The 27,739-nt window shown below is 50.6% G+C and overlaps 1 protein-coding gene across 3 annotated transcripts in view; it reads left to right on the plus strand.

Annotated features, from left to right (window-relative positions):
• SH3PXD2A (SH3 and PX domains 2A) overlaps nt 1–27,739 on the plus strand; it is a 258,622-nt gene that overhangs the window by 67,085 nt on the left and 163,798 nt on the right. For all 3 annotated transcript variants that reach the window (XM_055250078.2, XM_055250094.2, XM_055250086.2), the window contains exon 3: nt 21,186–21,261. In XM_055250078.2, coding sequence (XP_055106053.2) covers nt 21,186–21,261 — 76 coding nt within the window. The remainder of the gene's footprint in view (nt 1–21,185; nt 21,262–27,739) is intronic.

Here is a 27,739-nt window from a genome sequence, read left to right on the forward strand (position 1 = left end):
GTGATCCGCCTGCCTCAGCCTCCCAAAGTGCTGGGATTACAGGCGTGAGCCACGACACCTGGCCTCAGGGACACTAGTTTAGATTGGAACATTGTGGGAGTAGTTGGGATATTGGAGCTTTTTCCTTTATACCCTCAATTTAGCTGAAGCCAAGGAAAAAAGATTTTAGATCTCCCAGAGACCTCCACAGATGGATGACATCAGGCTCTCCAAAGGACTTGTGGGAGTCCTGGTGCCAAATTCCCAACTTTCCAAGTAAGGCAGCATCCCCCAGAGATGGAAGGTTCAGGCTGTGTTATCAGCCAGACTCATTTGGGTTTGCGCCTTGGCCTGCCCCTTTACCAGCTGTGTGAACCTGAGTTATCCTCCAGGAGTCCCCACCTTCCCATCTGCAAAATGGCTGTACTCGCAGAGCCTGTCCCATAGAGCTGTTGTGGGATGTGAAGATGAGCCTCAGGAAAGCCTTGCCATCATGCCTGGAGCAGCTATGAAGCATTATTATTATGAGATTGTTGGTGCTGCCTCTGGCACTCCTGGAGAGGGCAAGGGGCTCCGATCCTCCCTGTGAACACAATGCATGCCCAGCCTGGATTAGGGGAACATTTTTCCCAGCCACAGAAGGGTCTTGGGTACCTCCAAGCTGCAGTAAATCAATGCTTTGGGGCTGGCGAGGAGACAGACCCCAAAGCCACCAGGGTTTGGCTCTATCTGCTAATTATGGAGCCTTGATCTGGTGCTCAGTAAACGAAGTGGCCAGTTCATCCATCCTGGCAGTCTTGTGCTCAGTGTTGGCTGGGGGGCTCTGGAAGAGCCCAGGAATGTGGTCCATTTAGATATACCTTGTTCAAAAAGTTTTTTGTTTGTTTTTTGCCAAACAGGAAGCATGAGGCTGGTGTTTGGGCTGGAGCTGAGATGCTGGCAGAGGGTCTTTGGGTGGGTGACAAGCTGGCCATTCTTCCTGCTGAGACAGACCCGGCTGCACTTCCCGAGGGCAGCCCTGGTGGAGGCCAGCCTGCCTTGCTCCCCAGGGAGACAGGCTCGTTTTTTTTCTGGGTTTCCCAGGGCTTCACTGCTCATCTTGGAACCTTTGAGAAGGAATCCCCAGTGGGAGGAGGGTGGAGGGAAACCCCTCTGTGTGTGCCTGCCCCCACTCCAGCCAGCAGTGCAACAGGATGGGGACCAAGACAGAAGAGACTGGACCAGGCAGTCTGGCAAAGTGCCAATGTTTTAAGAAAATTGTGTAGGAGGACTCCAAAATGGGAGATTCTATCCATTGCTTTATATATATATTTGGTGCATATTGAGAAAAGTCTGCTGCTGCCTGAGTCTGGCAGTTGGGACAGTTTGGAATACCTGGGTTTCTTGGCTGTGTAGTCAAGAACCAGGGTGCGGGCTGGAGCCATGGGCCTGTGCCCTGGATGGGTGACAGAATCACCTGTGATCTGGGTTCACCTGCGAGCCAGGTTAAAAATATATCCAGATTCCTGTTCCCCAGCAGCCTCCTGAATCTGACTGTCTAGGGCTGGGTCCCTGTGTCTGGAGTTCAGACAGGCTTGATAAGTGAATCGGATGCAAAGCGGGACAGAACTGTGGAGTGTTGGGATAAGGAGACCCTAGGGCCTGAGGAGCTCCCAGTCCCAGCAGCCAAGGGCTTCTCTCACCTCTGCATTTTCTCCTCAGCTCAGGAAGGGCAAGAAGGAAGGAAAGAACCTAGGAACAAACTTGACTTGCTCCTCTTGAGGCAGGGGAGGTTGGGGAGCAGTGGTGGCCCCTCAGGCTGGGGGACTCTCTGTAGGAACGAGTGTTGGCACGTGCTTTGTGTCAGGCCCTGTCCCATGTCCTTTCTATGATCACCCCTGAACTGCTTACAGCCCACCCTGGGATGTAGGCACCACCACTCTCCCCCACTTTAAAAAATTTATTTTTATTCTCTATTTATTTTTTTAAGAGGTCTCACTCTATCACAAGGCTGGAGTGCAGTGGTACAATCATAGCTCATTGCAGCCTCACTCCTGAATAGCTAGGAGTACAAGTGTGCACCACCGTGCTGGACTAATTTTTTAATTTTTTGTAGAGATGGGGGGTCTCCCTATGTTGCCTGGACAGGTCTCAAACTCTTGGCCTTAAGTGATCCTCCTCCATTAGCCTCCTTAGTAGCTGGGATTAAAGGTGCAAGCCACCACCCCCCAACATTCCCCCTTTTTTAAAAAAAAGAGATGAGGGTACCCAGGTCACATAGGATGTCAAGGTCTCACCACAGGTAGGTGGAGGAGCCAGGATTCAGACTGGGCAGTCTGGTGCTGGAATCCATGCGCTAAGCTGTTCCTCTCTGCTGCCACTTTGATGTGCTGCAGAGCCAGCCTGGGAGGCCCCATACCTCAAGGAGGAGAGGAGTCCTTTCCCTTCCTTGCCAAGAAGGCTTCAGCTGTAGAGCAGAAGGGGCAGATGGGGGCTGGGCATAGAGAGAAATGGTCAGTTTCTGTATGTTCATTTCCTTTCTCTGCTCAGGCGTCTTGGATTCTCCCTGTGGTGTTCTCTCTCTGTCTCTCTTTCCTCATTTTCTCTATTTCTCTCTCTGTGTCTGTCTGAGGTCTCTGAGCCCATCTCTGGCTGTGGCTCTGTTTGTTCCTGTGACCTTTCCCTGAGCCTCCGTCTACGGTCTTATGTCAGCCTCCCCGGAGGCTTTTTCTCTCGCCCTGATTCTGTCTTTGCCAGTCTCGTCTGCATGTCTCATCCCAGGATGCTGCCGCATCCCAGGCAGGAGTCTGGGAGGACAGGTGGAAGCCTGCTCTGGTCTGCATGGGAGTCTCCAGCTGGGACTAGTGAAGGCAGAAGCCCTTGCAGGGGAGGAAAGCTGCTTCTCCTCCTCAGGAGACTGTGGGGAAGCGGAGGCAGCTTTCCCGAGAGTGGCTCATGTATATGCACGCCTTTTGGAATCAGGTGGCAGTCTTGGCATCTGATGGGGAGGCTGTCCTGCCTCCTGTGGGCAGCTGTGATGGCCAGCCAATGCTCTGTCCTCCTCCAAGAAGAGCGGTGACTGCCTCCTCCCTTCCCTGGGCCATGCTGTGCCAGGGGGCCCTATGAGTACAAGGGGCTGGCAGTGGCCTCAGCCCTCACTCAGGCTACCCCTGGAGAGTGGGGTTCAGAGTCCCTGTGGGTGGGGTTAGGGGCACGGAGGGCAGGAGTCTTGGGCCAGCTCTTCCCCTTATCTGACTGGACGGAGGGTCCCCTGGGTCTCATCTGTCTGTTCCATTGCCTAATCCCTGCCCACCCCCGTGCTAGCTCTTCCTCTAAGGCCACACCTGTCCCATTGCTGTTCCTGCTAGAAATAGCTGAGCAGTGGGCAGGTGCCCAGGAAAGGGAGTGGCTCTTGTAGGGACAGGCTGGCCCCCAAGCTGTCAGCGATCCAGGTCAGGTAGGTGTCAGGAACAGGCTTGGGGCAGGGCTTTGCTCGCCCTTGAATATCTTCTATCAGTGAACAGCCGTTTTCTCTGGTCCAAGCCTTTGCCGTCAACTGGAAGGAAGGGTTGGGGGTGAGCACCTGATCACATTTGTTGAGCACCTGCTAAGGGCAAGTGTTGGTGTTCAGAGTGGGACTGAGGGGCTGGAGACAGATGCAACCCGAGCTGACCTGCAGACTGGTTACCCATCTAAACAGACACGCCTAGTAGGCTGCCGCTCCCAGGTGTCTCTGTGTGTAAGCCACACGTGTGCCTCCACCTCAGTGTGTTCCAAACCCAGCTGCCATCTGGACCCCTCCCCACATCTTCCCCACTCCCTTCTTCTCCTTTTCCCCCTTCTCCCCTTCCTTACTCATTCTTACTTCTCCTCCTCCTCCCCCACCTCCTCCCCTTTCTTTTCTTCTTCTTCCTCCTCCACCCCAGCAGACCCATCCTCCTACCTCCTCACTGCACCCCCTGAGTTTTTACTGGGACTGCCCTGCCCTCCAGCCAGCTGCTGCCAGTGCTTCTCTGCGCTGCAGCTTCTCTCCAGTGTTTATTTGTAATTATGAATGTTTTCAATCCTATAGAAAATAATATCACAGGCATGAGAGGACCTACTGCCCAGATTTAACACCTGTGAATATTTTGCCACATTTGCTTCAGATATGTCTTTTTTAAATAAATAAAATGGTGCAGATAGAAGAGGTGTCTCGTCAATGCTACATTCCCTTCCTCCTGCCTTGGGTCTGCGTGTAGGAGTGGAACTGGAGGTGGAGAAGGGCTGGGGTTCAGGTAGGCTGGGAAGGCGCTCCAGGCATGGGCATCCACGTGGGCAACGTGTGGGACAGGACCGCCTTGGGCATGCACAGAGGCTAGGGAAACCCCTGCTTCTGTGACCTCTTGGGGTCTGGAGTCCAGGAAGGGCGGGACCTGGAAAAGGGCAGGCCTGCACACAGGTGCCCCAGCAACCCCTGAGCAGCCAGCACCTTCTGTCCCTGTACTTCCTCCTCCTCCTGCACCTCATTCCAGGTGGGCAGCTCCCCCTGTTTGAAAGGAGCCCATCACCTGGGTCAGCAGCTGGGCTGCCACCTGGAGAAGTAGCCTGCAGCTGGGCACCAGGGTGGGCTTGGAAGACAGCAAGCTTTGCGGGGGTACTTTTCCTGTTGCATTTCCCAGGTCCCTGGCAGGAGGCAGTTTTTCCCCCAAGGAGAGCCTCATTAGAAGGGCTGGCAGCACAGCCTGGGAAGCACAGGCTGCCCCAGGCGGCTCGCCTCACTGCGGGGGCTGCTTTACAAGGCTTCCCTGGCAACACTGCCCGAGGTTTATTTTTAGCTCTAGGGATTCCTCTCTTTTTCCATCTGGGCTCCACCTTGTTCTCCCCTTTTCCCACTGTGAAGGAACAATGGAAAGTCCTTGGCTTAAGGAGATTCCCAAAAGAAGTTACAGGAGACGTCTATGGGCAAAATAAATGCCTGACCTCAGTGACCAGGGAGGAAGCCATCCAAGCAGCAGATGCCAGCTTTGACACCTTCAGACCTGTACGGGGCACACCTGTGCCTGGGTCAGCTGCTATGTGCATCTAAGATGCCAAAAGGGATTCGAACCCAGTTGGGACCACCCCATACCTGGCCAGTCATGTCCCATATCCAGCCCAACAGCAAGTCAGCTCGTCCTCAGCTCATCTTCTCAGACTTCCCTCCAGAGACAGCCTGGATCTGCCCTCTTCCTCTGCATCGACTCTGCCCCCACCCTCGTCCAGCCCCGCACCGACCTGTCACCTGGGCAACTGAGACAGCCTCCTCAGGGGTCTCCACATTCTCACTGTCACCTCCTCTATAATCTAGTCTTCCCACGAATCAGAGCCCTCCTAAAACATAAACCCTATCCTAGCAGACCATGGCCTTGAACCTTTCTGAAGACTCCCTTTCTTTTTGGAATGAACTCCAAACTCCTGCCTGCCCCCAGGCCCTGGGTGATGGCCCTGCCTGCCCTTCCAGACCTGCCTCTGTCACCTTCCTGTCGCTTATTCTCAGCACCCCAGCTCGCTCGCTTCACCTGCTTCTTGGGCACCAAGCGCAGTGCTGCCACCAGGCCTTTGTCCTTGCTGTTCCCTCTGTGTGCAGTCCTTTCCCTCAGGTCCCCAAGGAGCTGACTTCTGGGCACTCAGCCTCAGCTCACATGGCATCTCTCACAGAATCAGAGAGCCCCCCAGCCATGCATTCATGTACTCTGGGTCACTTTGTCACATTCTACTGTCTTCAAAACACTTATTGCAACCTATTATTATCCTTTTTTTTTTTTTTTTGGAGAGATGGAGTCTCCCGGTGTTGCCCAGGTGTTGCCCAGGCTGAACTCCTGGGCTCAAGCCATCCTTCCACCTCAGCCTCCTAAAAGCTGGGATTACAGGGATGAGCCACCACGCCCGCCCAGCCCATTGTCTTCTTAACTATTGTTTACTATGTCATTCCTCACCTCCCTCCCCTTCTCCCCAGAATGTGAGCTTTCAGAGAGCAGGATCTTTCCTGCTCCACAGCTTCTGTTTTCCCAATGCCTAGAACAGTACCTGCCATATAGTGTGTGCTTGGGAAATCATTGTTGAATGAATAAATGAATGCATAGTGAGCTGCCGCTGGGTATGAAGGAATGGGAGAGAGAGGCCTGCTGTCCTCCTCCTCCACTTTAAAGGCAAGTTTTATTTAGCTCCCATTCCTCCTCTTGTGTGCCCATCTTTGCCTATGGGCTAGATTTACTATTGGGATCCACTTGTTAAGGATTAGATGAAATCTTTATGGCAGAGAACAATGAGGGCTTCTCAAATTTTCATGTGCACACGAACTACTTAGCAATCTCGCTAAGAGATTCCGATTCAGCAGGTCCACCTGGGGTTTGAGACTTCGCTTTTCCATCAAGCTCTGAGATGATGTCAGTGCCACAGTCTGCCTTGAGTAGCACCGGCGTGGAACATTCGGAGGATATGTTTGAAGTCCCTTTTCTCCATTCCTCTCTTCTTCCTCTTTCAGTCCCAGTGGGATCTTTCCCTTGTTAGGTCATAGCCCTTTGTGACGAGGTGGGGATCTGATCTGGTGAACTTGGGCTTTGTGAGGAGCCCTATTGCAGCACTTCCCAGAGGCTGCCCAGGAATGGCGTGGGCTGCCTCGGAGAGGCAGTGGGTTCCCCTCATTGGTTCCTCTGAGCTTGAGGGTCATGTGTCGGGCGTGCTGATGCCCCTGTGGCAAGGAGGAGGCCCCTCCCTGCAATTCAGCTTTGTGTCTCTGTGTGCTTTCTACAAGCTTTGAAACCAGGATCTTGAGGTGTGGCTCATTCACCTAGAGTGACTTTCAGAGGCCATCTGGCAAGTCCTCCACCCTTCTCAGTCCTTCCGGGGGAAAGCATGGCATTCTAACCACTGTGCATGTGGGTTTGATAGATAGGGCTGTGGGAGAGGAGTGATGGTTTAGTTCCAGCAATAGTTGAGTCATGTAGGGAATTGAATGCCTGACTTGATTGATCTAAGGATAGAACTGCAAGAGGAATCTACATTTTCTATTGCCTTCCCTCTTTTAGTTTGTTTCAATAGACCTTGATTGAGCTCCTCTGTATGAGTCAGGGCAGGCTAACTGCTGTATAACAAACTCAGTGGCTCAACATAATAAAGATTTATTTTCTGCCCAGGTCCCAGACCAAAACAAGTCACTAGAGGGCTCTGCTCCAGGCAGTCATCAGGAACTCAGTCTCCCCCAGCTGGTGACCCCATCCTGCGTGGAGTTTTACATCTAGCCAGCAGGCAAAGGAAGGCAGAATATGAAGGATTGCAGGAAGATTCTGTGGGTTATGCCAAAGGGAGGGGTACATAACCCTGCTCAGGTGCCACTGGTCAGGATTTAGTTCCATGATTGTACCTCCCAGCAAGGGAGGCTGGGAAATGTGTTCTAGTCATAGGTCCAGGTATGTGTTGGATACCATGATGGACAGTGAGAATATCAAGGCACAGACATGACTTTCAAGAAGCTCACAGGCATTTGGAAGGGAACAGTTTCATAAGCAAATCATTAAATCCAGTTTGGTAAGCATAGTTCTAGAAGTGTGACCGATCTGCAGGAGTGATGGGGAGGAGGGAGCTGTGGAACAGCAGGTTACACCTGCGGAGACCTCAGGCAGGCCAGGCAGTGTGCTGGGATGGACAAGCAAGGGTGGCAGGGCGTGTGACTAGAGAGGTCAGTTGAGCAGAGGTCATGAATAGGCTCGTGTCCCACAGGCAGCAGAGAGCCAACAAAGGGTGTGAAGCCGGAGATGAAATCTGCAGATTGGGGAGCAAATTGCAGCAATGTTAGAGACCAGTTCGAACTTAGCACTCTCCTTGCCTGGACCTTCAAAGAGGTTTCACATGTATCTCAGTCTCTCGTGCCAGGAAGTTTCTAACAGAGGAGGAAGGGGTGGCAGTGGGGAGGTGACTCTCCAAGTCACCTGGTGCAGGCAGTGCTTCTGGCCGGAGTTTGTTGGGCCTGCCTGACCATTGAGGGTTCCACTCAGCAGCACAGGGCCTGGATGGTGGCTTCCAGTGTCTTCAAGGATGCTTTCATTGCCCTCTCCTGAGTTCTAGGATGGCCCTAGGATGGCCCAGCCACTGTTATTTCCTGGGAAGGCCAAAGAGGCTGGTGCTGGTTCACAGCCGCAGGGCTCCATATTAACCAGGCAAGGCTGCAGGGAGGAGCTGAACTCTGCCCGCTTGACCCCAGCTTTCTGCAGTAGCCTACTCTTTTGCTTTTCCTTTTGACAAGACTTTGGAGGAAGAAGGTTCTGAGACCTATGGGCACCTTGACCCATTTAGAATAGAGAAAAAAATGGGGAATGGAGATGCTTGGGGAAGGGAAGGAGGAAGGCAAGGATGTTAGACTGTCATTTAGAAGTGTTCCACTTGGCTTCCCTTTCCAGGAAGCCCATCAGGGTTGCACACTGGGGGCCCGCTCTGGAATCTCCTTGCTTTGAGCAGCAGCCTGGGCCCAGGCCCGCTGAGGGTCTGTTTTGGCTTCGTCTTTGCCAAAAAGTGCTCTCTTTGTCCCAGATTTCGGTCTGAATTTGATCCCGTAGTGGCCAGGGCACTTGGGGTACCACAGTTCTAGGCCATTTGGAGGATGAGAAGAATCAAGAACAACTGGGGCTAGGGGTGTGGTTCAGCAGGGAAAAGGTTAAAGCCGGTTGCCTTCCTTCCCCTTCCCCCTTCTTCAGGGCCTCCTCCTATTTTGGATAGTCCTTGGAGTTTGTGTGAGAGAGAAAAGTGTCAGGCAGCTTTGGGGAGAATTTCAAAAACCTGTGAGTGGTCTCTGGCAAGGCTAGGGGATGGCTAGAGACCCCCAGGAGGAAACAGAGTGACCACAGCCAGGAACCTGCCAGAAAACACCTCAAATCTGGGCAGACTTCCTTCTCTGTGGAGTGTCACCACCGGCGCCCTGGGCTGGTGCCAGGATTCCTCTGGCTGGCTGTCCCACACACAGATGTTTCTTTCACCACTCTCCGTCCTCTGTACTGGCCAGATGTGTCTTCCTAGAATTCCACTTTCACAGTGCTCCTCCTCTGCTCAGCAGCCTCAGGGGCTCCCTATTGCCTGGAGGAGGAAGTCCGAGTTCTTCCCCTGTTTCAGATGACCCCTGCAGCCCTGCCCCTCACACTGCCCCATGTATACCCTCCCTGCTCCAGCACCAGGCTCCCCCAGCTCCCACACTTCCTAGGGACGAAAGGGAGGGAAGTTCACAAGCAGCTGGGGCTGGCACACTGGGGTATCAGGAGGATGCTAGGGTGTAGCTCCCATCCATAGTAAGAAGCCAGCCCCGCACGGTGCCTCATGCCAGGCGGGTGGATCGCTTGAGGTCAGGATTTCGAGACCAGCCTGGCCAACATGACGAAACCCCATCTCTACTAAAATACCAAAATTAGCTGGGTGTGGTAGCAGGTGCCTGTAATCCCAGCTACTCGGGAGGCTGAGGCAGGAGAATCGCTTGAACCCAGGAGGTGGAGATTGCAGTGAGCCGGGATCGTGTCACTACACTCCAGCCTGGGCGACAGAGCAAGACTCCATCTCAAAAACAAAAACATAAACATAGTAAGAAGCCATGCCTCAGGTTCTGTGACTCCTGGGGAGACTCTATTCCTTCTGTCAGGAGCCAGGCTCAGAGCTGGCCACATGCAGAATCTCTGATCTGACTCCTTTTGTCACTAGCTCCCCAGGTGCTCTGCTGCCCTGGCCTCATGCTCTTCCCTCTTGGCCAAGGGAAGCTGAAGTCACCTGAGCGATCTGTGTTGGGACAAAGCTCAACAGCCTTAGGATGAGAAAAGGTGTGAAATTATAGGTGAAAAACCCAAAAGGCCTTACAGCTGTTGGCAGTTAGGGTTAGATGGGCTTGGCAGACAGCCCTGAGCAGCTCCCTGAAAGCAGAAAGGGCTGGAGGAGGGCATCAGAGATCAGGAAAACACCACTGGAGTCTCTTTACCTTAAAACTGGTGACCCCATTCATCCAGCACTTACGGTAAGGCAAGCACACCTGCTCACCTGTATTCTCATTTCATCCACACAGCGCCATGGGGCGCTGTTTCTACTCCCACTTTACAGATGAGAAAATGGGGTCACAAAGAGATTAAGTGACTTGGCCAAGGTCATGTAGCTAGGAAAGAATAAGCTGGAGTTCTGACTTCAGCCCTCAAGCACTCCACGACTGACTAGAACACTAATAATGGTAAAACAGTGCCAAGAGAGGTGCCTCCTTCTGGGGTTTCCTCTGTGCGTGGCCTGTATTAAAGCGCTCTACCTATTCATTTCCGCCCCCGCCCCGCCTTTTTGTTTTTTTTGGAGACGGAGTCTCACTCTATCGCCCAGGCTGGAGTGCAGTGGCACTATCTCGGCTCACTGCAAACTCCGCCTCCCGGGTTCATGCCATTCTCCTGCCTCAGCCTCCCGAGTAGCTGGGACTACAGGCATCCGCCACCACGCCCGGCTAATTTTTCATTTTTTATTTTTAGTAGAGATGGGGTTTCGCCGTGTTAGCCAGGATGGTCTCTATCTCTTGACCTCGTGATCCTCCCACCACGGCTTCCCAAAGTGCTGGGATTACAGGCGTGAGCCACTGTGCCCGGCCCATTTTCCCTTTTTAACCTCAGCCACCATGGAGGGGAAAAACAGGCATGGCCCCATTTTACAGATGAGTAGACTGAGGCTCAGAGAAGTTAAGTGGGAATAGTGACTCCTGGCATTTGGCAGCACTTGCTTGCATCTTCTCCTTGGATCCTCACAACACGTGTGGAGACAGGCAGGTCCAGCATTTCACAGATGAGGCTGTGGTTACCCAGAGAGGCCAAGCCATTTGCCCCGGTTGCCCAGCAACTTCTTGCAGGCTAGAACTGGAATCCTCCTCTGTTGACTCCAACCTAGTACTCTTTCTCTCCTGCACAAAGGCCATGGGTCAGCAGGTGGGGGTCTGTGGAATGAGCCCACTGGGGTAGGTTTGGGGACAGGCATCGGTACTTGGGCACCTTTTGGGCATCAGAGAGAGGCTTTCTGTGGCTTGAGGATTTCCCCTGGGATTGCATCCTCCGGCACATCTTTGCTTAATTCACCCTGTGTACATCTCACTGCAGGTGTCAGGCTATCCGCCCAGGCCCAGCATGTTAAATGTCATGTCCTGGCCAGCCCCCACACACGGAATGAGCTGCTGCGAAAGTCAGAGGCCTCCTCCCCAACCCTGGCCCACGCACGCCAGCTGGGCAGCTCCCCTGGGGCCTCTAGATGCCCAGAGCCAAGCTGGCCCAGGCCAAGACACCTCCCAGACCCATCCACCGCTCTCAGTCTCCCCGCCACCTCCCTGGCCTCAGGGTTGTAGTTTCCTAAGCACTTTCCCTGGCATGAGGGACGCCGCCTGGCGTCATAACAACAGTAATGGTGACGGGGTGATGAGAATAGCTGGTGTGTATGGAGCACCTACTCAGTGCCACGCTCTGTGCCAAGCACCTTACCTACATTATCTCATTTAATCCTCTCACCCACCCGACCAGTCAGGTTCCGTCCCTGTTCCCATTTCACAGATGAGGAAACTGATTTGAATGCAGAGCTGCCTAGCTATGCACGATTTATTTTTCTTCACATTTTCTAAAATGTTGTGCAAGCACCACTGTGATTCAGGAAGAGACTCTTCATAGTATACGGACAGATATTTATCTTTCAATGGTTATGTTTTGTTTTAACGTGTTAATGGTATGGGTTGAAGTTTTTATGTGTTCCTCCCAAAATTCGTATATTGAAGTCCTAGCCTCTGGTACCTCAGAATGTGACCTTATTTGGGAACAGGGTCATCAAGATGTAATTAGTTGAGATCATCCGGGAGTAGGGTGGCTCCTAATCTAACATGACTGGTGTCCCTATTAAAGGGGGAAATTTAGACACACACACACACAGGGAGACATCATGTGGAGATGAAGGCAGAGATCAAGGTGCTCCTTTTTACAAACCAAGGAAGACCATAGATGACTTACATCCCTGAAGCTAAGGGACAGGCATGGGACAGACCCTCTCTCACAGCCCTCAGAGGGAACCAACCTGCCCATACCTTGATACTGGACTTCTAGCCTCCAGGACTGTGAGACAATCAAACTCTGCTAAGACACCTAGTTTGTAGTACTCTGTTACAGTGGCCCTAGCAAACTAAATACAGTTAGAATACACACACACACACACACACACAGACACACACACATGCATGCACACAATACACTTTTTTTTTTTTTTTTTTTTTTTTTTTGAGACAGTGTCTAGCTCTGTCACCCAGGCTGGAGTGCAGTGGCATGATCATGGCTCACTGCAGCGTCAACCTCCTGGGCTCAATTAATCCTCCCTCCCCAGTGTCCCAAGTAGCTGAGACCACAGGTGCACACCACCACACCCAGCTAATTTTTAAATCTATATATTTTGTAGAGGTGGAGTCTCACCATGTTGCCCAGGCTGGTCTAAAACTCCTGGGCTTAAGCAATCCTCCTGCCTTGGCCTCCCAGAGTGCTGGAATTACAGGCATGAGCCACGGTGTCTGGCTATACACTTATGATTTGAAGACAGAGAAAGGGGCCATAAGCCAGATAATATAGGCGGCCTCTTGAAGCTAAAAAAGGCAAGGAAACAGATGCTCCCCTAGAGGCCAGGGATGGAAATGGCTCTGCTTTCCCCAACCCAGATGCTGTAGACAGCAGCTTAGTGAGTGTGTGTTATTATCGAGCGGGCATCTGAGACCTCCCACCTGCCAGTCCCCATCCCAGAGACTCCAGCCACATACAGTGCCGTCCTTGAGCTGGGTTCTGAAAATGACTTCTCCATCTCGTCACACTGCTGGTGATGCTTTAGGGCACCCTAATTCCCCCTGAGAGTGGCACATCAGGCATCTGCCCTCATCCAGCCCTGGTGCCAGCTGTGTGGTCATCCTCAAGTCGCTGGAATAAATGATCAGGGGCCTCCACCCCAGATCCCAGCACTTTCTCTGACACACGGCAGCATTTCATGGAATCCATGAGCAAGGCAAATCACTCCCATCCCACTGCTTCCTGTAGCAATCCTGACAGGCCCACTGCCGAGCCTAAGTCCCTGCCATTCCTCCCCCTGGAAGGCCTTCCTCCCGTTTCCCAGCTCTCTATTCAAGGCCTGGCTCTGATGTCTCTTCTGAGACATCCTTTTGCTCACTCCAGCCACACTGATCTTGTCCTTTCCTAAACTCCCATCGCCTGGCTTTTCCTACCACTCAGCAGGTCGACACCCACTTAATGCTGCTAGGTAAGTCCCTTGTACCCAGGTGGGTGTCCTAGCTCCCACTCAGATCACAGACCATGACTGGTGCTCCTGAAACCTGCTGATGTGGTAAAGGCCTGGTTGGGAAGGGACTTGAAGTAGTGAAGGCTTGCATGGTTTCCAGAAAATGGTCAAAGAAAATTTCTTTGACTTGTTAAGGAACTTTAGAACCTGGAGTGGGCTCCCTGTCAAAGTTGGGGTGTGTTCTGGCACTGTGCTTCCTCAGCGTGGCATGAGCCATGTCCCAGCTAAAAGCATCCCAACTCTTTGCCAGGGTGGACAGGTCCTCTCTGCCTCCTCTCTCTCTCTCTCTGGCTGTTCCTTCAGGCCTATCTGCGGGGCCACTAGTATATGGAAATGGCAGAAGAGTCATTTGAATATAGATCATTAGAAATTATCCAATCTGCATAACACTCCAGGCGTCCAGCTGGGACACCAGAAGGGCTGCACTTTAGCAGCAAGGACCTAAGTAAGACCCTAAAGTAAGGCCTACTGTAAACTCACCCTAATGAACCCAAGAATAAGTCCTAACAGTATCCACAGAGGAGACAGAATTTCAAGGTTGAGTCACATCAAGTTAGAGGTACTTGGAAAGTACCTAGGACTTTCCATAGGTTCCCCCTAAGAAAGCATAAAACTCTGCCTACATAAGTTTAAGGTAATTAACCATTACTTGAATTGGCTACTAGAACAAAAATCAACACTTTTCAGAGAAAAATAACAGTATCCAGTCTCTATAGCATATTAGCCACAATGGCAAGTATAAAATGAGACATTACTAAGCGGTCAAAGAAATAAGAAAATGTGACCCATAGGTGTAAAAAGGTACTAGAAACTGATACAGAGATGGCCCAGATGTTGAAAGACTTTCTAACAGTTAACTAAAGGAAAATATGGATTTAATGAGTAAGCAGATAGTAGAGAAATGGAAACTATAAAAAATAGAGTCAAATAGAAATTTTGAAACTTAAAAGTGCCACAATTGAAATGAAAATTTCACTGGATGAGCTTACCACTAGTATGGAAATGGCAGAAGGATCACTTAACTTGAATATAGATAATTAGAAATGATCCAATCCGCGTAACAGAGAAAAAAGAATGAAGAAACACACGCAGAGTCCCAGAAACATGTAGTATAATATGGAGTCTTCTGACTTACATGTAACAATAGTCCTAGAAACAGAAGAAAATTATAATGGAGTAGAAACAAAACTTTTTTTTAAATGGCCACAAATTTTCTAAATATTGTGAAAATTATCAACTTACAGATTCAAGAAGCCCTGTGAACTCCCAAAGAGAATAAATATAAAGAAAATGGCTAGGCATGATGGTTCATGCCTGTAATCCCAGCACTTTGGGAGGCCAGGACAGGAGGACCACTTGAGGCCAGGAGTTCAAGATCATCCAGGGCAACATAGTGAGACCCTGTCTCTACCAGAAAAAAAGACAGTTAGCTGGGTGGTGCACACCTGTAATCCCAGCTACTCGGGAGGCTGAAGTGAGAGGATCACTTGAGCCCAGAAAGTCAAGGCTGCAGTGAGCTGGGATTGTGCCACTGCACTCCAGCCTAGGAAACAAAAGCTTGACTCTGTCTCAAAGAAAGAAAAGAAGGCTGGGCACAGTACCTCACACCTGTAATCTGAGGCAGGCAGATCACTTGAGCTCAGGAATTCGAGACCAGCCTCACCAACATGGTGAAACCCTGTTTCTACTAAAAATACAAAATATTAGCCGGGCATGGTGGCACAAGCCTGTAATCCCAGCTACTCAAGAGGCTGAGGCAGGAGAATCGCTTGAACCCGGGAGGAGGGGGTTGCAGTGAGCCGAGATTGCAGCACTGCACTGCAGCGTGGGCAACAGAGCGAGACTCTGTCTCAAAAAATAAATAAATAAAAGAAAAGAGAAGAAAAACCACACTTAGCGTTATTGTCCCTCTCTTTTTCTGTGATGCTCCCTGGTGTGTCCCCTGCATGTAACACAGTGACTGGTTAGTCCTCAGCTAAGTAGAATGAACAAATGAATTCTGAGGTTTCCCGCAATCTTGCATAGTCCCCACGGAGACTTGGTGGCCTTGTCTCTTTTTTTCTCTTTTTTTTTTTTTGAGACAGAGTTTCACTCTTGTTGCACAGACTGGAGTGCAATGGTGAGATCTCAGCACACTGCAACCTCCGCCTGCCGGTTGCAAGCGATTCTCCTGCCTCAGCCTCCCGAGTAGCTGGGATTATAGGCGCCCACCACCACGCCCAGCTAATTTTTGTATTTTCAGTAGAGATAGGGTTTCACCATGTGGTCAGGCTGGTCTCGAACCCCTGACCTCAGGTGATTCGCCCGCCTCGGCCTTCCAAAGTGCCGGGATTACAGGCCTGAGCCACCGCACCTGGCCGTCCTTGTCTCTTTTTAAGGGGAATTTCTGGGTCAGGAAAGCCAACAGCTTTTTGTAGTAATGCACCCTTTTTTCTTGAGCTAGATAGAAAGGGCACGAGGATCAAGGTTTGAGGATTGGGGCCCGAAAGCTTGAGTCGCTGTAAGCTCCACCCTCTGGGAGGGGCGAGGAGCCGGCCTCTTTGGTTACGGATGTGCCCCAGCTGGGCTCGCCCGTCCTCCCCTCTCCCCTGCGTGGATTGCTGCGGAGCCCTGCCCTGGGAGAGCCGCCGAATCAGCTTTCTCTGGCTGGAGCCAGCGCGTGGAGCCCAGCTGTCCCCTATCTCTCACACGATCCACCCTTTAGATAAACAGCCTGGCCTCCTCCACACACTGCGAGGTTCTGATGTGGTTGCGAGGGGCTCCATTAGCCAAATGCCTCTCACTCCAGCCAGGACCCTGGCGATGGGCCCTGCTTTTCCTCCAGCCAGGACCCTAGCGATGGGCCCTGCTTTTCCTCCAAGCCTGAGTCAGGCCCGTGCTGGAGTGACAGGAGAATCCACTTCCTGCCTGCAAAGGTGGCCCCGCAGAACTCTCTGCTGGGCGGGGCCTTCCTGCTTCACCGCCCCCGCGCCCAGGCTTCTTCCTCCCAGAGGGCGGGGCAGCAGGTTCAGGAGACAGTCCCGCTGAGCCCCGATTGCTTTATCTACGGAAACTAGCCCTGCAAATTGGGTACTGACCAGGTTACAGAGCCCGCTTTGCAGCCTGCCTGGCCCTCTAGGAGGGGTGACATTTGAACTGTCTCTCACCGCCCGCCGCTCTGACTTATTGAGGGCCAAGATGCTGAACTGTGCAGCTTTGCCAGCTACAAGCGCCACACAGAATGAACTCTTACTTGGTTTGCTCTGAAGTCTGAGCTCAGAGATTTGCTTTCGTTGAAAGTTGACCTGTGGGCAGAAAAGGTGTCCCTGGCAGTGGTTAGCTGTGCTTCCGTTTTCCGTGGCCAGTGGTCCATGGGGGTGGGGGATGACTGACGGGGAGAGCAGCTCCAGGGCTCTGCTGGCTTATCCTGGTGGTGGGATTAGGTGACAGGTGTGGTTGGGCTCAACACCTGAGGTCCTGCCCAGACCTGCTGAATCAGAACTTCCCAAGAGCTGCAGAAGCATGTTGAAGGTTGTGAAGCCTGGCTCCTTGATGTGAAGGTTGCAGGGTGTGTGTGTGTGTGTGTGTGTGTTTTGATGGAGTCTCGCTCTGTCGCCCAGGCTGGAGTGCAGTTGGCATGATCTTGGCTCACAGCAGCCTCTGCCTCCCAGGTTCAAGCGATTCTCCTGCCTCAGCTGGGACTACAGATGTACACCACCATGCCCACCTAATTTTTGTACTTTTTTTAAGTAGAGATGGGATTTCGCAGGCTGGTCTGTGAACTCCTAGCCTCAAGCAATCCTCCTGCCTTGTCCTCCCAAAGTGCTGGGATTACAGGCGTGAGCTACTGCGCCTGGCCATAAGGCTACAGTTTAACTTATTTCTAGCACCTAAGGCAGAGCCTGACATGGAGAAGGCATACAGTAACTGTTCTTGGGGGAAAGGAATGAATGCATGAGTCCTGCCTGCCCCTGCCCGCTACCCACAGCACCACATTCCCTCTGCACTGTGAGAATCTCAGACTCTGAGGTCTGAAAGAGATGGAGGTGTCGGAGAACATATGCATGTCAGAGCTGGGGAAAAAATGTCAAGTTTTTGTAGCCTAACTCCCTCAAGCCCCAGAGAGACATAGCACCTTGCGTGAGGTCCCACCACTTGTGGTGGAACAGCGGGTCACCTTGTTTCGGGAGACAGGTGGTTGAGATAAGGACAAAGCGTTCCATACCTGGGCACGTGTTGCTGAGCCCACCTCTCTCCTCAGACATCTCTGTAACTCTTCATCAGAAACCTATAGAGTCATTTCTCAGAGGCCCCAATGACATGTTAGTTATCCATTTATGAATTCTCATTCTTCTTATGGAAAAGATTTAAGGTACTTATAAATATGCATAGAATACAACAAGATAAAAAGTAAAAAGAAATACATTGTTATTAAGGAAGTGTGCATAGACGTGTGAACAAGGGTATTCACTATAGTGCTATATATAGTAGTGAAAAGTCGGAAACAACCTAAATATCCAACAGTAGGAGAGTGGGTAAATACACTATGGCTCATCCAGACATTGAAATTCTGTGTCCCGATTGAGAATGCTGACGTGTCCCGGGCGCAGTGGCTCACGCCTATAATGTCAGTGCTTTGGGAGGCCAAGGTAGGAGGATCGCATGAAGCCAGGATCTTGAGACTAGCCTCACAGTGAGATCCCATCTCTACAAAAAAAGTTTTTAAACTAGCCGGGCATTGTGGCACACAGCTTGTCCTAATTACACCAGAGGCTGAAGTGGGAGGATCACTTGAGCCCAGGAGTTTGAGGCTGACGCAAGCTATGATTGCACACTGTACTCCAGCCTGGGCAACAGAGTGAGACCTGGTCTCTTAAGAAAAAAGAACATTGATATGAAAGTATTCATTGACATGGAAAAATGTTCATTATATAGTGTAAAAGTATTGATGGCTTCATTTTATTTACATGGATGGAAGAATGCCTAGCAAAGATAGATATCCCAAAATATTAATATCAGGGAGAGAGATTATGAGTGATTCTTAGTTTCTTTTTGACCACCCACTGCTACAACTTCTAGTTTTTTCCCTTAGCGAACATGAATTACCTATGTAATACTGTAATATAGAAATGAAATCTACAAAAACAGAATATGGGTGAGGAAAATGGGAAAAGGAGAAAATAGGAGTCCTAATCTGTATAGAATTTATTTGAAAATGTATTAATTTTTAAAATCCTTTGCTGAGCATTAAGGTGTAAGAGAGAAAAAAAAAATCCTGTTTATAATGTTATGGCCCAGTTGCTGTTTTTACACATAGCAGGCAATTATTAAATGTTTGAGAGTTTGACTTAAAACATTGAGAACTCATGTGGCCAGACGCCGTGGCTCACACCGGTAATCCCAGCACTTTGAGAGCCTGAGGCAGGTGGATCACTTGAGGCCAGGAGTTCGAGACCAGCCTGGCCAACATGGTGAAACCCCATCTCTACTAAAAATACAAATGTTAGCCAGGCGTGGTGGCACACACTTGTAATCTCAGCTATGAGAATCGCTTGATCCTGGGAGGCAGAGGTTGCAGTGAGCTGAGATCATGCCACTGCACTCCAGCCTAGGTGACAGAGCAAGACTCTGTCTCAAAAAAAAAAAAAAGAAGAAAGAGAAAGAAAAATTCATGAGCCAGCTTTTGTTAAATATCCATCTGTATTCAGGGAAGTGAAAGTTAATCATGCTGCAGTCTTTGTCTTGTTTTGAATGTAATCACCAGTGACCTGCCCTTCATTATGTGGGATCTGAATAACCTGGGTATATTGGGTAATGATTATGCAAGAGACAATCCTAAAATTGTGTGTTAGAGCTGGTTGGGTAGACAAACGGATGGATGGATGGATGGAAATAAATGCGCGCGCGTGTGCATGTGCACACACACACACACACACACACACACACGCACACACAGTCTAGCCTAGAACCATGCTATAGCTTGGATATTTGTTCTCCCCAAGTCTCATGTTGAAATCTGATACCTGGTGTTGGAGGTGGGCCTAATGGGAGGTGTTTGGGTCACGGGCGGGGTGGGGGGCGCTAATCCCTCATGAATAGTTGGTCCTGTTCTCATGGTAATGAGTGAGAGCCAGTTGTTAAAAAGAGCCTGGCGCCTCCCCCTTGCCCTCTGCTTCCTGTCTCGCCCTGTGATCTCTGCACATGCCCGCTCCCCTTCCATGCCATGAGTGGAAGCAGCCTGAGGCTTCACCACATGCCTAGCAGATTGTGAGCCAAGCTAAATAAGATTCTTTTCTTGATAAATTACCCAGCCTTGGGTCTTCCTTTACAGCAACACTAAACAGACTAAGACAAACCGCTTTTCACCACCTCCAGTGCTAACACCTTGGTCCAAGTCGCCTTCAGTAGGATTGTAACTGGTCTCCCTGCTTCCACCCTGTGGTCCATTCCCTACGCCGTAGCTAGAGCCATCTTTTCTAAGTGTGAAACAGATCATCTGTCTCTGCACAGAACCCTCCAGGACTTCCCCTTCCATCACAATAAGCCCTGAGTCTTCACCAGAGCCTCACCAGGCCCTCTGTGCTCTGCCCCATCCTGCCTCTCAGATCTCATTGCCTGTCCCTCTCATCCTGGCTCACTCCACTCTGGCCACATTGGCCTTGCCGGGTTCTTTTTGCACGTCCTGTTTCCCTGCCTGAAACATTCTCCCTCTCCAGTGTAGCTTGCTTCCTCGCCCCCTGCAGGTCTCTGTAGAATTGCTAGCTTGGGGTCAGGCCTTCCTTGCCACCCTATATAAAATGACAACTCCTGTTCTGTTCCAGTACCATATCCTATCTGATTTTCCTCCGCAGCATTGATCTGATCTTCCCTGGCACATGACATACTTATTTGTTTGCTGTTTGTCTCCCTCCGCTAGAGTGTAAACTCCCTGAGCACAGGAAATTTGTCTATTTTCTTTACTGCCCTTTCCTTAGTGCCCAGTGCTGTAAGTGGATGCTCAATATATATTTGAAGGACTGATTGGACTTCAAAGATCGTGTGACTGATCCTTCTCATTCTACCAAGGAGGGGCCTGAGGCCCAACCTTGAGAGGCTCCATTCCTTGCCTGAGGTCACACAGCTGGGGCAGCAGGACTAGATCATGACTCCCCTCCTGCCTATGCCTCAGAAAGGAAATCAGCCACACACAAAGGGGCCCTGGCCTCATCTATCCTGTCTCCTGTGTGTTTTTCCAGTTCACATAGAATTTCAGCCCAGAGTAGCAAAAAAAAAAAAAAACAAAAAAAAACAGTTGTTCCTCCAGAACCCTGGAAACTCTTCCAGTGGGTCTGTCCTTGGAAAAACAGCAGCGATCTCAGGGTGGGAAGGTAGGAAGCGGAGGAATGGTCTTCCGGCAGTGGGGGCAATGGGATGGATTTGGTTTTGCAATTAAAATAACAGCTGGGTCTGTTTCCACAGCACGGTTTTGGAAGGTGGGTGGTCTGTCTAAAGTATCAGGTGGGGCCTTCCCCCATCCTGGCCCAAGAGGGTTTGGGATGGCCAGTGGCTGAAGGATTCACCCCACAGACAAAGTAGGAAAGAAACTAGGCCCAAAGGAGCCTCTGGAAACCCTACAGGCAGCCTGGCCTGAAAGCCTCTGGTCCCTACCCCAGCCTTGCTCAGGGCCATCTCCTGACACCTTCCCCTGCACTCCTACCGGCTCACTGAGATTGATCAGATGCCCTCTTTGATGCAGAGAGAGCTTTGGCCTCCTCTCTCTCATGCCCCATGTGGTTTGTTAATCATCTGTGAAATGAGGGATCTCAGGCGTCACTCATCCATGTGAGGACACTGGGGGCCTGGAGCAGTGGAGTAGAGTAGGGAAGGGATGATGAGGAATGTTCTGGTCTTCTGAATCCTGTCCCTCTGTCTGTCTGGCTTCTCAGATGCAGCTTTTGGATAAGTTTCCCATTGAAGGTGGCCAGAAGGACCCCAAGCAAAGGATCATCCCCTTCCTCCCAGGTAAGCATTGAGTGGCTCCACCCAGGGACGGGGCATACCCGGGAAGGACCGGCAAATTCTGGGCGGGGCATGCCCGGGAATGTGCATAAGGCCACTGTCCTCCAAGTGGCTTCTCTCACCATTGCAAGACTGTCTCTGCTGGCTCCTGGCCTGTAGCTTCTGAGGAGTTTCTCAGGCTCCTGGACTTTGGTTTCCTTTTCACAAAAAGCACAGAGAGACCAAGTTCTGTGAATGGATGAAGAGCTGCAGACTGAGCTGTTTGTACTGACTCCCATTCTAATCACGGATAACCTTAAATTGAGCACACTCCCTGATCTGATCTCCTCCAGTCCTCACGTCACCTTATATGGAAGAGGAGGCTTACACCATTTTGGAGTGTGTTTAAGGCAATCAATTACATTATGGAATTTAGAGGAAAACTTCTCAGGTATATTATAACCTGTTATTTTGATGATGTCTTAAGTGTGTATAGAGATTTATAGCCATGGAGTGCTTTTTTATTTGTTATCACATGCACATCTCTAAACCGAGGTGTGTACTATAATCTCCCCCAATGGGTGAAGAAATTGGAGTTCAGATAGGTTAAAGAACTGCCCGTAAAAGTGGCGGAGCTGAGGCATAAACTCGGGCCTCCTGGTCCACGTCTGGCTCTGCCCTGCGCCAGGTAAGCGATGCTATCTCTTGGCTCTTCAGAACCCCTACCGTTCCTCAGAAGAGCTCCCTTCACAGTGGGATTCCCCCCAGGCTCAGGCTGTCCCTGGACCTGCACAGGTCAGGACCACAGTGATCAGTCAGACCTTGGCAAGAAGCAGGGCCTGCACCTTGCTAACCCCTGGCACACTGCCAGCCCACAGCCAATGCCTACTTGCTGACTTGAAAACAAATGTAGGGGCACCTCCCTCAGAGAGTGGCTCCTCTCTGAAAGGCGTTTCTCCTGCATTCCTCCATCCTCAAAAGCAGTGAAAGATGTGAGTCCCTATGACCGCCTGTCCTCAGAGTCCTATGCTATAGCTAGAGATAATTAGTTTAGCTACAAGGAAGAACTTCTAAATCCCACAGTTTGGGCAAGACTGGAACTAGTCAGTGAGGGTGTAGGGACTCTCAGCCCCTGGCCTCCCTCCACAGAGGCATAGGATTGCTTCTTCATTCCTGGCCTAGGAGTTCATATGGGGTGACTTGCATGCCTTGCTTGGCTTTGCACTGGGTCTTGAATGGAATGTCCAGCATCCAGGTTGGTGACAACCTTAGATGGTGCTCCAGTACAGTCTGGAAGCTCAGTGCCAGGGTTTGGTAGCCCAGCTGGGATGCTGTGGGCACAAGCGTCCTAGAGGCAACCTGAGGCCACAGCGTGGTAGCCTGGCCTTGGGGCATGAACGTCACCTGTTTGCTCCAGAAGAATGGGCTTCTCCCACTTCTTCCTCAGCTAGCACTCCAGAGAAAGAGCGCCCCATTACCATTCCATCAGCGGCTGTTTACTGGGGCTCAGCCTGTCAGAGCTGATTGGGCTGGGTGGCCTGGTGAATTAAAGGGAGATCTGAATTTGTTTTCCTCATCTACGGAACACTCAGGCTAGTGAAGAGAAGACCTGCTCCATCATCCCAGGACCATTTAGGGCAGGATGTGACTGTACCACTGTGCAATTTGAGGGTGACTGGAGAGGGATCTCAGAGAACAGTGACCTCATTGAGAGCTGAGGAAGTCAGCAGAGACCTCCTGGACGAGGGGGGCCTGGAGCTGGCCCCCCACAGGATGGGTAGGCTTGGAGGGTGGAACGCAGGGCAAAGGCTTGTGTACTGCGGCTACCTCAGCCCCTTGTCTCAGGAGTCAAACTGCCCGGGTTCACCCTGGAAACCCTGGCTCTGCTGATTACCGGTTGCGTTAACTTCTCTGTGCTTCAGTTTCCTCATCTGGAAAATGGGGATGATGATAGAATGTACTTCGTGGGGCTGTTTCAAGAATAAAATAAATGAGTGTATCTCAGGTGCTTAGAACTGTGGCAGCTCCTAGTAGGGGCCAAATAAATGTTAGTCCTTATTATTACTAATGTTCCATACATGCCTAGCATTTTACACCACACATTTACATATATAATCTGATTTGATCCTCCCAACAAGGTGATCATCCCCATTTTACTGACTAGGAAGCTGAGGCCAAGGGAGGCTAATAGACTTGCACAAGGCTACACAGCCAGGAAGTACAGCTCACACCAGAGCTGTCATTCCTGACTCCTGGGCCAGGGTTCCCTTTCACATCAGCTGCCCAGGAGCCGAGAACACAATAGCTGCCACAGGACTGAGGACCTCTCTGAACTTCAGTTTCCACTTACAGCATTGCAGTGAGGATTAAAAGAATTTATGCAAAACACTTTGCACAAAGTCTGTCTTACAGGAAATAATAAATGGCAGCTGTTAATCAAGAAAGTCACCTGCCCCCACACCACCATCACCTACTGGGAAAAGTCAAGCATGGGGACACCTTCCAGCTCCCATGCAAATGTGACCTGTGCATAGTGGGTGATGTTGTCAGGAGGAGTGAGGTTGACTCGCCCCCTCCCTGTGCCCTTATTTTTCCTGGTTTGGCTTCTTTTCTTGCCTTGCTCCAGCAGGGTTCCCTCTTAGACTCCTCTTCAGCTCACTCACTCTCCAGGACTTCAAAATACACATTGCTGGCCATTTGGAATCCTACCCCGGGGTTCCCAAGCCCTGTCCCTGGCCTTCCTCCTGCTCACTAGAAACTACCTTAACCCTGTTATGCTCTGCTCACTCCTTAGCTCAGACATGAAGGAAAAAGATGGAGGAAAAATAAGCCAACACAATCAGAACCTGGCCAGGGCAAGTTGAGTGGGTGTGAGGATTCCCCATCCACCCCCATCGCCTTGATGCACAGGGCTTCGAGGAGGAGAGGGTGTCAGAGAAGGGCAGTGATGAACATTGCCTGTCTTAGGTCAAGTTCCTTAAATGCAGAGCCTGAGACGAGGATTCGCCTGCATGTGGCTTTTGAGGGTATGCTCTCACGTGAACTTCCTGTGGCGGGGAAGGAAACAGGATGGGGCAGAAGAGGAAGTGAGGCAGAGATGTGTGTTCAGCTAAGTCTAGCCTCCGCCTGATCCCACGGGGAGCTCTGGAGGGTGAATGGCACCACAAAACTGTTCCATCTTAGGGGACAGCTTTTATAGCCCCCCCACATCAGTCATCCGTTGTCTATGGGCTGCCTCTTCTTCCAAAGGGTGTGGAGCATGAGCATGATGGCTCTGATGGCCAGGGGCATGCATCTGAAGAAGGGCGCAGCTGGAAGCCCCTAGCAGCAGCCCACACTCACAGCACTGAGGAGAGGAGCCGCAGCTGGTACAGGGGCTCGGGACAGCATCTGCTATACACACTAACACCAGCTCAAGGCTCTGCTTCTGCTTCCCTGCCTCTAGGGAGGGTGTTTGAAGGGACCCTGCTGATTCCCCCAGGCTCACCCCCAGGAGCAGTGACTCAGCAGAACCCCAGAGAACTTAACAGTCTTTCAACCCCAGGGAGGGTTAGCAGCCAGCCTTGGGAATAGCCTTGCCAGCCCTTTGCCTCACCTGAAATTTCAGAGCAAGGAAATCCCAAGGGGTGGAAGCAGAGAGCACCCATTATTTCCAGAAGGGTCTCAATTTTAGCTCCAAAGATGCTGGGATGTGCTGAGCATTTCTGCTGCCCAAGTGTGGATTCTGGGGGATATGCTTGGAGTGTTAGGCCAGCTGATTTGCTTTGGCCCATGTGGCGGCAGGCTGATGGCTGAGGGCTCATAGAAATTTGACTGGCTCGTGGAGCTGACAGAGAAATTAGAGAAGAAAGGAACCCATGGCTTGGTTACATGCTTGCCTATCTGCCAGTCAGATCCTGGCAGAAAATCTCACACATGGGCCGTAAGTCTTGGGACCTAGGACACAGGCTTGTGATATGTCTGGGTGGTGTAATGGTCAGAGTTCAGGGTCAGCCTGTAGATTTGAAAAGTGGTGAGTGCCTGGGGCTCCTGTGGTCAAAGGCAGAAGCTCCATCCCTGGAGAAGCTGACTCAGACAGGGCCCACTGGCTCTTGGGGGACAGATGGAGTGTTGTGCAGTGGTGCTGCGGTTGGGGGTAAGGATTGGGGGTCTGTGAGTAGGGCCAACAAGGTGGTAGAGTGGGGAGCCAGTACACTGCTGACCCAGGGGGCTGACATTGGCATATCCATCAAATCCTATAGAAAAAATTTTAGGGGAACTGCCCGTAAGGGAGCCCCCGAATTGTTTTCACCAGGGCTAGAACATGCTTTCTGGACCCTGGAAGTGAAAATCCACTGTGTCTGGGACCACCAGCCTTTATGAAGTCTGCAGAGCCTTGGAAGGGCAATGAGAAGCTATGGACCCATGTGGGACAGGCAGTTCTCCAGCAAGGCCTCCTGGGAAAGAAAACCCAGACGTTTCATGGGCAGGAAGGGGCGGAGAGTTACTCCAGAGCCCAGACACCCTGAAGAGTGGTGGTGGGGGCAAGGGGTAGAGGGAAGGAAAGAGAGCCCCTCCAGGCCTATGCCTCCAAACCCTGTATTATGTGAGACTGAGGGAGACACACCCGTCTCTTTTGCTAGCCTTGGCAGCCTTCCTTTGAGACAAGGCCCTTATCTGCCTCTGTCATGTTTCTATCATGAGGCTGGATCGGGGGTGCTTTGTTAAGACATGTTGGGCGCAGTGGCTCACACCTGCAATCCCAGCACTTTGGGAGGCTGAGATGGGTGGGATCACTTGAGGCCAGCAGTTCCAGACCAGCCCGGACAATATGGTGAAACCCCCATCTCTACTAAAAATACAACCAAAAAGTTAGCCAGGCATAGTGGCACATGCCTGTAGTCCCAGCTACTTGGGAGACTGAGGTGGGAGAATCGCTTGAACCTGGGAGGCAGAGGTCACAGTGAGTAAGATTGTGCCACTGCACTCCAGCCTGGGTGACAGAGCGAGACTCTGTATATAAAAAAAAAAAAAAAAAAAAAAAAAAAGACATGTTGAGTGCTCCTAGTGTGTGCCTAGCCTTATCCTAGCCACTCTGGGTACCTTCCCTCCAGTCTCACTGCAGGTGGCTTTATCCCCATTTTAGAGAGAACTCACATCACTCTCCACCATCACTTAGCCATACAGTGTCAGAGCCGCGATTCTTCCTATGGGGCCATATATGTCTTTCCCTGGGCAAGAAGGAATTGCCACAACAGCCTCAGCTAGACTGTCTTTGTCCCTCCCTTCTTGCCTGCACACCTCCCAGGTTAGGGATCTGAGAGGTTCTGCCTGAGACGGAGCACCGGGCAGTCCAGTCCCTCCCTCGGACTGTCATTGCTATCTCATGTTTCAGGAGTGCCCTGTGTGGGCGGCAGGCGGCTGGAACCTCACGGGGACTCAGGTGACCTATAAGGGCTCTCTCATTCCATTGAGTGGCCGAGGTAATTACAAACCAGCACAGAGTAATTGATATTTTTCTTGCAATTAAACCACTTAACTTATTATTATTTTAATGATTACAAATAAGATAGTCCCAAGGCTTTCAGAGTGCTATCTTCCTTTAATTATGGTCTGACAAGTTTGGCTATTTGGTTCCCTAACACAGCATTTTTTTAAACTTTTTATTTTGAAATAATTAGAGACTCACAAGAGGTTGCAAAAATACTAGGCACTCTTCATTCCCCTCCCCCCCCCAATTCCACCACCGTACTGCAGGGTAGCTGGCATTATTCCCATTTTAAGGAGAGGTCAAATCACTTTCCACCATCACATCACTTCAGCGCAATGGTAACATCTTATGTAACCGCAATATGTTATCAAAACCAGGAAATTAATATTGGCACAACTCAACTAATAGACCACAGGCCTGAGTAATTGATTTTTATTTTATGGAGGTGGAGAGTGCTGTTAAACAAACATGTCAGCTGGTCTTTAGGAAGGAGGCAGTGGTTTGATAATAGTCCCTGAGAAACTCCACTCCCAGGCCCGACCTCTCAGCATTCCCATCCTCAACAAAAAGGCATATTCCAGAAACCTGTGCAAATTCAGCTCTTTGGAACAAATCACATGATCTTTTAGGTGTCCAAAGTGTTATTCTGTTCAAAAGAGGCATATAATAAATCCTGTTGCAAAGCAAGGAACTTTTTAAAAAATATTCTTTTAAGTATTCTTGGCTGGGCACAGTGACTTATGCCTGTATTCCCAGCAACTCAGTAGGCTGAAATGGGAGGATCACTTGAGGATAAGAGTTCGAGACCAGCCTGGGCAACATAGCAAGACCCTGTCTCTAAAACAAACAAACAAAAAACGTATTTTTACTCCAGCTCTCTTTTGATTAAAAAAAAAGTATTCATCTTTCCCTTGTTACATATATATATTTATTTTATATACATATATTGTATTGTATATTTTATATTTTATATACATGTATATTTTTAAAATACATATATATATATATATTTTTTTTTTTTTGAGACAGGGT

Source organism: Symphalangus syndactylus, chromosome 2 (assembly GCF_028878055.3).
Source record: "Symphalangus syndactylus isolate Jambi chromosome 2, NHGRI_mSymSyn1-v2.1_pri, whole genome shotgun sequence".
In the NCBI taxonomy this organism is placed as follows: domain Eukaryota; kingdom Metazoa; phylum Chordata; class Mammalia; order Primates; family Hylobatidae; genus Symphalangus; species Symphalangus syndactylus.